Source organism: Sphaerodactylus townsendi, linkage group LG13 (genome assembly GCF_021028975.2).
Source record: "Sphaerodactylus townsendi isolate TG3544 linkage group LG13, MPM_Stown_v2.3, whole genome shotgun sequence".
NCBI classification, from domain to species: domain Eukaryota; kingdom Metazoa; phylum Chordata; class Lepidosauria; order Squamata; family Sphaerodactylidae; genus Sphaerodactylus; species Sphaerodactylus townsendi.
In genome coordinates, this window is record NC_059437.1 from 5767328 (window position 1) to 5780896 (window position 13569).

The window sequence follows — 13569 nt, forward strand, 5'->3', positions numbered from 1 at the left end:
TAATATACTTTTCCATCGGCCATTACAAAGGGTCGCTACCTATCTATCCCTCTCCAGGATCGGGTCTGTCCACACTGTAAAAACCAAGTGGAGACCCTTGCTCACATTATACTTGACGGTCCAAGATATGTGGGCATTAGGAATTTCTCTCCTGGGTGGGTCTTAGACAAATCTGAAAGAGACTCTGACAACTCTGTTGTGGAGCTTTTGGAAAAAGTAGCAAAATTCCTTTTACAAGTGACAGAATTTTCTAAGTAACGTCCAATGCTAGATACGGTTCATCTGTCTGCGTTTTGAATGTACTTTTGATTTGTACTTCAGAAATGTCTGTAATGCTCTGGAGCCTATTTTAACATGCCTAATAAAGGTTGTTGTGTTGTATTGTATAATAGGTTATCTATAATTTGCATGACCATAAAGTCATTCTGTATCAACCAGCTTTTGCAGGTCCTAAAGTCCTTCAGAGAGGCATAGAGAAGAGCAAACATCATGTTTCTCCCATGGTTGTTTTCTTCAGAATTTTGGGTACATTGCCTGTATATCATATCCTTCATTTTAGTTGGGGGCTGGGATGAGGGTTGGGGAAGGGAATGACATACGCCTCCCTTGAGATGTACCGTACTCGAATAATTCCTGTGATATACCTTCATAGGGTTTTAATGCCTAAAAGCAATTTCAGTTATGAGCAACTCTAACCCTGAGGGGCTGTGTCATCAGTCTTTTAATTTGTGCTGTCTCATTCAAGAACCCAGCTCACCTAATTCCCCCGCAGCAAGACGGTTTTGCATTGATGAATTACTGATATCCCCCCCCCTCCCCAAATCAGAGTCCAAAAGAACCTAAGTGGAATGGACAGAGATTCTTGATAGCAGGAATGTATGAACATGTAGCCTTGGGTTATGAACTGCATGTTTTTGAAAGTGAGTTCTTCTGTTGCAAGTCTTCTGGAAACATCCTTAAAAGGGGGGCGGGGTTTGCCTGGAAGATCAAAATGGAATGTCAGTCATCTAAATGTGAGACTTTGGAAGAAATAAAACCCAGCCTGAACAAATCGTTGCATATTTATGATACAAATGATGCATTGGGAGATAATGTAGTGTCGAATGAACCCGTCGAACTGTGACATCTTGAAACCTTTATGCAAGTTGTATTTTGCTCTTCAGAACAGGAAAAAAGATTGTTATGGTGCCCTTTTGGCAGATGGAAGAATTATTTGCGTCGTATGCTCCACTGAGGCAGTGAAGAGTGCTGGTGAGGCCATTCGGTGACCTCTTATTTTGTCTTTGGTTTGGGCAAGAAGTTGTGATGCACAAGATTTGGGAGCTTTCTGGAAAAATGAAATTACCGTATATCCTCGTGTACAGCTTACCGAATTCACATATAAGTCGAGCCACCTAATTTTACCACAAAGAAGTGGAAAAAACTTATTGACTCGTGTCCCTACTTCATTGTGGGGTGCCTCAGGGAGCGCTATTGTCCCCGCTGTTATTTAACATCTATCACGCACCCCTGGCTTTGGGCTGATCTCTCAACAGTATGCTGATGATACTCAGTCTCATTCTGTTGATGGAGGGGAACGGTAGTCGCCCTGCAGCTCCTACCAGGTGCACTGTTTGGAGAGGTGGTAGCTGGTTGGTTTACAACAACAAGAGCAGGTTAAAACTTAATCACATCTAAGACGGAGATCGCTTTGGCTCGGTGGTGGGGAAGATTGGGGAATTTTCAGCCGCCCGGTGTGGGAGGGGGGGTCTCATTGGCGCGGGCCTCCTCTTCGGATCTGAAGAGTCTGGGGGTCCACCTGGATTCGTCGCCTTCCTCTCAATGGAGACCCAGGTGGCTCCATATATAACCCGGTTGTGATGCATTTTTACCCTCTTCGTCAGGCCCGGGCGGCTGGCTCCCCTTCCTCTCCCCACACGGACCTGGCCACAGTGATTCATGCAACAGTCACCTCCAGGCTACCTGGACTATTGTAATCCCTCGCTTCTACGCTGAGCCTACCCCTTTGAGGTTGATCCGGAAGTTACAACTGGTCCAAAATGCGGCGACCCGCTTGCTCACGGAGGGCGCCTTCTACGGTGACCATATTCGACCTATATTGTGTCAGCTTCTGCACTCGGCTCCTCGGTTGAATTCCAAATCCTCTTCAAAGGTATGCGGTGCTTACCTCTTAAGGCCTTTACGCTGACCTGGGACCAAATCTCTATACCTTCGGGGACCGCATTACCCCATACGCCCCTACTAGGCAGCCTCTGGCGCCAGCCGGAGAGCCAATCTTGCTGACAGTCCCTGGCCCTCCATGATGCGGTTGGCCTCCACTGGGCCAGGGACCTTTACGGCCCTGGCCCCTAACGCCTGGTGGAATACTCTTCCTCCAGCGGTAAACGGGCATATTCCTGCGAGGACCTTTGGTGAGTTCCGCAGGGCCTGTGTAAGACTGAGTTGTTCCGCGTCCGGGCTTTTGGGGTGTCCAGCCGCTAGAAGGGAGTGCCCCCCTCCCTCTCCCTTCTTTTTTTCATCTTATAGGTAGGGTCCTTTTCCATCCTGTAGGACCCACTCTTTTCTCTTTCCCCTCGGGGAGGGTCTAAGAGGGACTTTTGGCAAGGGCATTGCTGTATTATGTAATAATAATTTGCTGCATTTTAAATATGTTATTTGAAGTGATAATTTATATATATATATTGATGTTTTGCTTATGCTTATTGTATTTGAATTTTAGTGTTGTCCGCCGCCCCAGAGCCCTTCGAGTTGAAGGCGGGATATAAATTTGGTCGGTCGGGTCGGAATTACCGGGTCGGTTACGGTCGGATTCGGGTCCCGGGTCGGGTCAGGTTTCCGGTTTGTCGGTCGGATTACCGGTCGGTCGGTCGGTCGGTCGGTCGATCGATCGATAGATAAGGGTGGGAAATGCAGCAGCTACTGGTAAATTTCAAAAATAAAAATAGATACCAATAACATTACATTAATTGAGGCATCAGTAGGTTAAATGTTTTTGAATATTTATTTCAAAGGAAAACAGTAAACTCGCTCTGTAAGTGGAAAAGAGGGTCAACAAAAACAGTATGGTCTCAGTACAAACAATATGGTCTTAAAAGTACAAAAACCTTAGCTCAACCAGCAACCAAGCTAAAACACAAGAGTTAAAATCCTTCAAAACTGGATTTTTGGTCAGGGGAGGAATGTTTATGTTAGCAGTACCAACATTTCGAGTATCTTTAGGAGACCCTGCTGATGATACCACCCAGGTTTGGTGAAGTTTGGTTCAGGGGGTCCAAAGTTATGGACCCTCAAAATGTAGCCCCATCTACTATTAGCTCCCATTGGTAACAATGGGGCATGGGGCACCCCTTTGGGGGTCCATAACTTTGGAACCCCTAAACCAAACTTTTCCAAACTTGGGTGGTATCATCAGGAGAGTCTCTTGAAAAATCCCTGAAATTTTGGTGCCACTAGTCTAAAAACTGCACCCCCTGGCGGCCGACAAAGTAAAAACCCTAAAATATTTTTTAAAATACACCTGACTCGCGTATAAGTTGAGGGGGGCCTTTTCAGCACAAAAATGTGCTGAAAAATTCGACTTATATGTGAGTATATATGGTATACCAGATACGTTGTTGGAGGGGGGTCAGTTTACAACAAGGAGTTCTGCTCACAGACATGACTGAGTCTAGGACGCTGACATTTGTTCCGGGTGACATGTCTCTGAATATTACTATTTTATTATGTTTATACCTCTCCCATCCCCGGCTGAGGCGTGAAGTAACACTTCCGAGGGTGAGCAGGAGTCTTCACGATTTGGACCTTGGACCACTGAAGACAGTTTCAAATTATGTACTACTACAGTGTTCACAGAAATTGGGGGAAAACACATATTGCATGTAATGACTGCACATGTTGAATGCAAGATCAGAGAGTTATTGGCATCATTGAATAACATAGGCATTAATTTGGGTTAGTTGTTCAGGCAGCTAATATGTGTTGGGCAATCTCCAATATGTGATTCCAATATGTGACTCCCCCCCTCCCAATTATAAAGCCACTGTTCAGCGGATGAATTTTGGCTTCGCTGGACAACTCAGACCATTCAGCACTTCCTGTAACACTGAGTCACCATGGCACTGTTCAAACCCTTTTCCAAGTGAGACCAATGTCTGTTGCATCAACGATACCCATGTTGTGCTCCACTGTACAAAGCAGATCCTGTAATGTATTGTCGAAGGCTTTCATGACCGGATTCAAGTGGTTGTGGTGGGTTTTCCGGGCTGTGTGGCCGTGGTCTGGTAGATCTTGTTCCTAACATTTCGCCTGCATCTGTGGCTGGCATCTTCAGAGGACACATTGTGTAACAGACTTCCCTGTGATACACCTCTGAAGGTGTCAGCCACAGATGCAGGCGAAATGTTAGGAACAAGATCTACCAGACCACAGCCCGGAAAACCCACCACAACCAGGTCCTGTAAGTTTACCGTATTCAGACATTTGTCATGCCTACAGCAGTGGCATTTTACCGCCAGAATGCAAGGCAGAGGATCATTTTGCTTTGATTTAGCATCGATGGTAAAGCATTTGTGTTAAGTCCAGTGAAAGCAGGCTTCAGCTTGGATGATGTCCTTGAATCTTCATGGGCTGGTTGTTGTGCGCTGCTTTCATGTGCAAGTGAGGTAATAATGCATGTTGGATTCCATTCATCTACTCAAGTGATGGTGAACCTTTTTGAGACCGAGTGCCCAAACTGGAACCCAAAACCCACTTATTTATCGCAAAGTGCCAACACAGCAATTTAACCTGAATACTGAGGTTTTAGTTAAGAAAAAATGGTTGGCTCTGAGGTGTGCGTTACTCGGGAGTAAGCTTGGTGGTAGTAGTTGGCTTTGCTTTGAAGCAACCGTGCAACTCTTCCAACGGGTGAATCACGACTCTAGAATCAAGCCCCATTGCCAGCAACCAAGCTTATTCCCAGGTAAAGGATCGCGCTTTAGTTCTTTGCATGAAAATCAGTGGGGTTTAACAGCACTTAACAGGGTTACCTATACTGCTTCCCCAAAACTAGGTGTTAGGTTTAATGCTAATAATCGAGCCCAGCGGCCTAGGCCAGCCTAGATGTGTGGGGGGGGGGGCGATTCCCCCCCTCCACATGATGAACTCTGTTTATGTGTGCCCACAGAGAGGGCTCTGAGTGCCACCTCTGGCACCCGTGCCATAGGTTCGCCATCACTGACCTACTCCTTACCCCAACTCATATTCAGCTACATTATATATACTTTTATGCATAACTTCCTCAGAGTTTTGTCACATAGGAAACAGTCTCCACTTCTATCATTACGGAAGGTGGGGATTTTCATGTTGCTCTTAATATTGTAAGAAGTTGATGAGGGTTTGATGGCCACATTCCTTGGATTTCACACAGTCAGTGGCTCTGAGGAAATGGAGTTTGACTGATGCTTTTGTGGAAAGGGGGGGCCTTTGGCAACAATGTGGTGGAGTCTGTAATACATAATATGCTTATGTGAGGTCTCTATGGAATGACACAGTGCATGAAATGACATGCATTTTGAATGACAACAATCTTTAATAAATATGTGGACATTCCTGATGCAGTTAGGTGTATGAGGACACCATTTCTGGGGAGAAAGTATGTACAATGACAAGCACAGTTGATTATGATCCTTTCTATAATTACTCAGCTGAAACATGACTTTAAAGGATTCCCAAAGCCTTGTTGGGAGAAATTGCAATTTGTACTTACTGAGGTTAATTTCTTGATTTTGAACGGTTTCTTACCTGTTGCTATTCCTGTAGAATTCTAGGCAGAAACGCACCTGTAAATCTTGCTAACATGGTCACTGTGGTGGTGCAGTTAGTCTAGACCAGGGGTCTGCAACCTGCGGCTCTCCAGTTGTTCATGGACTACAAATCCCATCAGCCCCTGCCAGCATGGCCAATTGTTGTCCATGAACATCTGGAGAGCCACAGGTTGCAGACCCCTGGTTTAGATAGAAATAGTTCCCTTTTGAATGTCCTTAGAAACCACTGTACTATGGTAATTCCAGGGAAACCCTGTTTCCCTGAAAATAAGACAGGGTTTTATATTAATTTTTGCTCCAAAAGGTGCATTGGGGCTTATTTTCAGGGGGCGTCTTTTTCCCCCATGATTTTGCCCCCCCCCCCCCCCACATGACCAGATCAGCCTCGCTGGGGAATTTGTAACTAGGGCTTATTTTTGGAGTAGGTTTTATATTTCAGGCATCCTCCAAAAATCCCAAAAAATCATGCTAGGGCTTATTTTCGGGGGTAGGTCTTATTTTTGGGGAAACAGGGTAACAAGCGAAGTACCCCTTTGATACCTTTTGCTTTCAGTCACATAATTTCTTATCAGATGTTTTAAAAATACATATTTCATAGCGTATGCCACAAAACTGAAAACCATCTAAGAAGATGCTAGGTGATCAGATTGAAATATCTATATTTCTAGTGTCCTTGCTGTGTAACTTTAAAGGTTCAACTTTGACACAACCTTGGAAATTTGCCCCTGACTTTGACATAAGTTTTATAATTGGGGATGCCATGGTTTTGGAGGCAGATCTGGAGAATGAATGGTGGCCATTTTGGAAAATGGCACCCGCAGACTTATGCCTACCTAATCATGGTTTTTACCCAAGTTTTTCTTGGTTTCAAACTGAGCCTTCTACTTCATACAGTTGAAAATCATTGTCAGTCATACAATTCCTGTAGAGACTTGCTAGAGTGAAGACTATTAAATTTCCTCTTGTTTTGATAATTCTTTTGTTAAACTCCCATTGAAAAGCATCAATCATTATTGGAATTTTATTGCTATGGTTATATGCTGTTTAAGCAAAAATACAAGGCTATGAAAAAAGGATACCTGACAAGTCAAAGGCTGAACAGTAACTAATCAGGGAAGACTGGTTATGGTGAGATAACGAAGAACATATTTCTGACTGAGTCGGGGTTGAGTCCAGAGGTATATTTGCACACTTGAAAGGTGCCTCTACATTTTGGATGAGTTGCTTCATGCCTGGAGCACTGTCTGAGCAGAGTGAAACTAAATCTGGAGATGTTTGGCTTGTGTAAATGGTAGTGTAACTTTATATAGAAGTGGTGGTATTCATGCACTGAGACAGTGTTTGTGGGATTGTCCTAGGAGTTATTTTCCTTTGGTTTACAGCTACTTGAATCCAGTCCAGTCTGCAGTAAAATCGACGAAGGTAGAAAAAAGTTTAGATCCCGTGACTGTGTTCCATGCGGGCTGAACATCCTCTGCTGCAGAACATGCTTCCTTGGTCTCAGGCTCATCCAGTCCCACAAGATCAGTCTTTCCCAGTAACCCCTTGAGAAACCAGAAGTGCTGGCAGTCGAGGAAGTGTGTTCTGCAACCTAGGCGGTTCATGATGTGTGGAACACAGTCATTGGATCCAAGCCGAAGGAGGCTTACCTTCATATGAGACCTGGTGTATCATAATGGCTACAGTACTGAGCAATAAGCCAAGAAATGGTTCTCTCCCCCCTGTCTGAATCATGTCTCTGATGACTGCACTGAGCATATTAAGCCAGGCATTAGTGATAGAATAACTGCCCACAGCTTGGATCACAATTGGGTTGCCCATTACGAATTCACATCTGTGAATGCTACCAAAATAAAATCACTTGGAGAGTCAGTGTGGTTTAGGTCAGAGTTTTAGACTAAAGATGCAGAGACCCAAGTTCAGTGGTGCTCAATTGGGCCTGTTACTGTCTCACAGCACAACCTGTATCATAGAGCTTTTGGGAAGCTAAGACATAGGATGAGGGATGAGACAATGCGCCTCATTCTCCTGGAGGTGGAGGCCATCTTGGTGGGTGATTTCATACCCCAATCTTTGGGAGGCAGGAACTGAAACTTTTTTGACTTTCTGTCTTGTCCTTGGACTCCATTTTGAGCCAGTATTGAACTGACATAGCCGCATAACTTGGAACCTTAACACAAACATATAATGCCCTCCTCTTCCCCCCTTTACACTCTGGACCCTTAACTTTTACAGGGCCTATGGGTTTGTTCTTTCCAGGGTGGGCCAGGGTTTTACAGGGCCTATGGGTTTGTTCTTTCCAGGGTGGGCCTATGAAGTTTTATGAAGTTTTATGCTGGATGCCGATAAATTTGTTTAATCCGCTGTTTTAATTGGGGTTTTAATGTGAATTGTTGAATTGCTATTATTGTGTTGTTCACCGCCCAGAGGCCTTTGGGGGAGGGGCGGTATATAAAAATGATTATAAATAAACAAACAAACAAACAAATAAATAAAAACTATAACAACCATAACATAACACATCCAATTGGCCATGCTGACGGGGCTGATGGGAATTGTAGTCCATTAACATCTGGAGTGCCATAGGTTCGCCACCACTGTCCTAGAACTATGTACACCACAGGAAAAATTTCTCTTTCTGAAAGAGGCATTTAACCTGTCTGAGGTCAGGAGAGATAAGGAGCACATCTGTACGCAATGCTGAAGGGAGGGCCGAGATGGCCTTCTGTCCCTCAGGAGAAGGACCTTTCCCAGTAAGTATCCAATGGTCCGATCTCATTTCTTGGAAGACGGGTGAGATAAAATTCCAATGAATACATTTCTGATGAGAGGTTTCAGAAGCACTTTTCCTCTTCTTCAATGATGTCTGCAAACTACTTACTGAAATATATACTGAATTTGTTTTTCTTCCTGTGACGTTTTTCCCATTTGTCTTCACTGAACCCTCTCCCTGCTTACTTTTTCAGATCTAATTCAGTGCACAAACGAGATGAATGTGAATATTCCGCAGTTGGCAGACACCCTTTTTGAGAGGACGGCGAACAGTAGCTGGGTTGTAGTGTTCAAAGCTCTAATTACAACACACCACCTCATGATGTATGGAAATGAGGTAAGGCTGCAATCGTCGTGTCACAGAACGTTGTGTTTAATGGCCAGAAGAGAGTCTTAGTTGTGCCAATTGTGTGATAGAACAGGTAAAAGGCACTGTTATGGCTTGTGCATCCATCCCATATTCTACTAGAAAGTAAGGAGTCAGAAGTTGAATGTATGTATGTTTTCTTTAGAAGCCCTGATTTAGTGAGTTAGAGAACAAATTGACAGTACTGAGATGCTGGTATAACTTCTCACTACTGCACTATCAGAAGAGAATCCGTTGTGCTGAAATTCACCTCTCCACTCAGAGGCACAGATGCTTGGGGTCTATATTTAACAATAAATTTCCTGTGCTAGAATTGCATAGGAATTTATGCACATCTGAACAGCCTAAGAAGAGTCCAGCATCCTGCCTTATACAGTGGCCAGCCAATTCCTCTGGAGGTCCAACAACAGGACATCGAGGCCGAGGCCTTCCCCTGATGTTGCCTCCTTGAACTGGTCTTCAGAGGCTAACTGCCTCTAAAGGTGAAGGTCTTCTTTAGTCACCGTGGCCAGTAGACACAGGTAGACCTGACCTCCATGAATCTATCTAATCCACTAATAAAGCTGTCTGTGTCCCTGGCAGCAAATTCCACATTGTAATCACCCTCTGTGTAAAGACATATTTCTTTTTTGCCTATCCTGAATCTACTGCCCATCAACTTCATTGATGCTCTCGAGTTCTAGCCGTTTGGGAGAAGGAAAAAAAAGTTCTCTTTGTCAGCTCTGCATCCTGTGTGTATTTTATAAACCTCTATCATGTTCCTCCTTATTTGTCTCTTTTCTAAACTGAAAAGTCCAAGACGCTTCAGCCTTTCATCATAGGAAAGGTGCTCCAGACCCCTAATTGTCTTGAAGCCCCACCCACGGGAGGGCCCTCCGAATCCGCTTGTGGAAGTGGTACTCTGCTGCACCAGCAGATTCGCCCTCCCTGGGGCATTTACTCCGGCGGAGGGCCATTTCTGCTCACATGCAGTCACCGTGCCCCCTCCCAGCAATGGAATGCGATTCTGGATGCTGTGCCAGCGTCCCAGGGCCCCTTCCACTGCCACCGGTGTAGTGGGAGTGGGTCAGGGGAGGAGTCTACTCTAGCAGCAGCAGAGGTGTGGCTAGGGAAAATGGAGCCTGGGGCAAAATCTGTGTCCCCCTCCACCGTATGGACGGCCGCCCCCTTCCAACAAAAGAATGATTTTTTGCACCAGGTCATCTCAAAGTCACGATCACATTAAAGAACATGCCCTAACTCACAAATGTGAACACACCCAGGGCTTCCTAGTTTAAACAACATTGAAAGTGATGCTGTTTTGGGGGGGGGGGGCGGCGGTGGAATCCACCCCGAAACAGCATCTCTTTTAATGTTGTTGAGACTAGAAAGCCCAGATTCTCCTTTTAAATCCACCTTAAAGGGAGACTCTGGGCTCCCTAGTCTAAACAACATTGAAAGTGATGCTGTTGGGGGGGGGATCCACCCCAAAACAGCATCATTTTCAATGTTGTTTAAACTAGGGAGCCCAGATTCTCCCTTCAGGGTGGATTTAAAAGGGGAATCTGGGCTCCCTTGTCTAAACAATATTGTAAGTGATGCTGCTTGGGAATGGATACCCCCCCCACAGCATCACTTTCAATGTTGTTTAAACTAGAGAGCCCAGATTTTCCTCGAGAACCCAGATTCTCCTTTTGAATCCACCTTAAAGGGAGAATCTGGGCTCTCTAGTTTAAACAACATTGAAAGTGATGTTGTTTCAGGATGGATTCCCCCCACCCCATCCCCCAAACAGCATCACTATCAATATTGTTTAAACTAGGGAACCCAGATTTTCCTTTTAAATCCACCTTAAAGGGAGAATCTGGGCTCTCTAGTTTAAACAACATTGAAAGTGATGCTGTTTCAGGATGGATTCCCCCCACCCCATCCCCCAAACAGCATCACTATCAATATTGTTTAAACTAGGGAACCCAGATTTTCCTTTTAAATCCACCTTAAAGGGAGAATCTGGGCTCCCTAGTTTAAACAACATTGAAAATGATGCTGTTTCAGGGTAGATTCCCAACCCACCCCCCAAACAGCATCACTTTCAATTTTGGTTGTTGAGGGTTTTCCAGGCTGTGTGGCTGTGGTCTAGTAGATCTTGTTCCTAACGTTTCGCCTGCATCTGTGGTTGGCATCTTCAGAGGTGTATCAGAGAGAAGTCTGTTACACAATGTGTCCAGACTTCTCTTATAACAGACTTCTCTCTGTGAAACACCTCTGAAGATGCCAGCCACAGATGCAGGCGAAATGTTAGGAACAAGATCTACCAGACCATGGTCATACAGCCCAGAAAAAGGGGTCCAAAGTTATGGACGCTCAAAAGGGTAGCCCCATCTACTATTAGCTCCCATTGAAAACAATGGGGATGGGGGCACCCAAAGTTATGGACCCCCTGAACCAAACTTCACCAAACCTGGGTGGTATCAGAAAGAGACTATTCTGATGATACCACCTAGGTTTAGTGAAGTTTGGTTTAGGGAGTCCAAAGTTATGAACCCTCAAAAGGGTAGCCTCATCTACTATTAGCTCCCATTGGAAACAGTGGGGATGGGCCACCCCATTTGGGGGTCCATAATTTTGGACCCCCTGAACCAAACTTCACCAAACCTGGCTGGAATCATCAGGAGTGTCACCTGATGATAGCCTGAAATTTTGGTGCCGCTAGCCTAAAACTGCATCCTTTGCTGACCGACAAAGTAAAAACACTAAAAATATCAAAAAATATACAAACGAACCCAAATTTTTCTGCGACCCCATGCGATCAACTTTTGGGCACCCGGGACATTTGTCCCCACATGTCCCCGTGGTAGCTACACCTCTGAACAGCAGGCCATACTTTGGACTTACGCTACCCTTACGCTACCCACTGCCCTCTTTTGCACTTTTTTCCAGCACTGTGATGTCCTTTTTGGATAGAGTGACCAGAACTAAACACAGTATTCCAAATGAGGGCGCAACATAGATCTATACAAAAGCAGTATAATATTGACTATTTTATTTTCTGTCACTTTCCTAATAATTCCTGACATAGAGTTTGCCTTTTCCATTGCTGCATTGCTCATTGACCTGTGTACGGTGACCCCAAGATCTTTTCCCCTCTCAGTCTTAGCAAGTTCAGACCCCGTTAGCCTACACCTGAAGTTAGGATTTTTTATCCCAGTGTGCATCACTTTACATATACCAGTACTGAACTTGATTTGCCACGTCACCTGCACATCCCATTTGTGGAGATCTTCTTTTAGCTCTTCACAGTCATCCATGGTTTTTACTATACTGAATAATTTTGTGTCATTTGCTAACTTAATCACTACACTACTCTCCTTTCATTCCAGATAATTTATAAACCAATTAAAAATACTGGGCATGAACACTGATGCTTGTGGAACCTCACTGCTTAATTTCCTCCATTGTGAGAACTGTCTATTTCTACCTGTTGGAACCTATAATTTAACCAACTTTTAATCCATAAGACAGTGGTGGCGAACCTTTGGCACTCCAGATGTTATGGACTACAATTCCCATCAGCCCCTGCCAGCATGGCCAATTGTCCATGCTGGCAGGGGCTGATGGGAATTGTAGTCCATCTGGAGATATAAAATACTTCACCATTCCTAGAAGAGGACCTGTCCTCTTATCCCATGACTTCTAAGCTTACTCAGAAGTCTTTGGTGGGGTACCCTATCATAAGCCTTTTGAAAGTCCCAAGTATATAATGTCTGCCAGATCATGGTTATATACATGCTTATTCATTTTCTCAGAGAATTCCAAATGGCTGGTAAGGCAGGGATTCCTTTTGCAGAAGCCACGCTGCTGATTTTCCTCTGGAGGCTTCGTACCAAACCAGACCTGATGGTGGGCGGTGTAAAGCCGGCTTTCCTGCACTGTGGGAAGCTCGAAAAAGTTTTTTAAAAACTCTGAACTCTCCCATAAGGGATAATAGAGATACACCATGAAAATTGTGTTGTATCTTCACCGGTGACTCCACTGGTGCACGGGGACTGGTTGGACCCTGCCCCCAGAATGCCCCTGGCCATGCCAGCAGCGCGTTTTGTTTCTTGTAATCTGTTCTTCAGGTTCTCTTTTTTCATGCCTATTGACTTGCATTCCTTTTTCCATTGGTTCCTTCTGTTCAATTCACTGGAGCAGAATTCCACTTATTAAGAGAAGCCTCTACTTTTTATAGCTTCCTTTGCTTGCATTGTTGACCATGCAGACAGTTTTAAAGACTTGGCTGTGCCTTTCCTAATTTGTGGAAAGCGTTCCATCTGGGCATCGATTAGTGTGGTTTAAAATAGCTTCCAAGCATCCTCTAGATTGGGATTTGACATTCTTGTGTTTCCCTTTCAGCTTTCTTCAAGATGTGTTGAATGGTTGCCAGCTTAGATGGCTTTCAAAGGGAACCAGAAACATTTGTGGAAGATTTAGACTTACTATCAGCTAACATGACTAAATGGAACCTCCATTTAGCAGCTTTAGGCCACCAGCCCAGAAGTTGGGTACTAGTAACAGGGGGCTTTCTAGAAACATCTGGCTGGCTGACCAGTCTAAAAAATGGGATGCTGGACTAGGAGGACCTTTGGTCTCATCCAGCAGTGTTCT

The 13569-nt window shown here is 44.6% G+C and overlaps 1 protein-coding gene across 5 annotated transcripts in view; it reads left to right on the forward strand.

The window, feature by feature from the left end:
• Positions 1 to 13569, forward strand: part of LOC125442405 (phosphatidylinositol-binding clathrin assembly protein-like) — a 78098-nt gene that overhangs the window by 25246 nt on the left and 39283 nt on the right. For all 5 annotated transcript variants that reach the window (XM_048513712.1, XM_048513714.1, XM_048513713.1 and 2 more), the window contains exon 2: positions 8771 to 8913. In XM_048513712.1, the coding sequence (XP_048369669.1) occupies positions 8771 to 8913 (143 nt within the window). The remainder of the gene's footprint in view (positions 1 to 8770; positions 8914 to 13569) is intronic.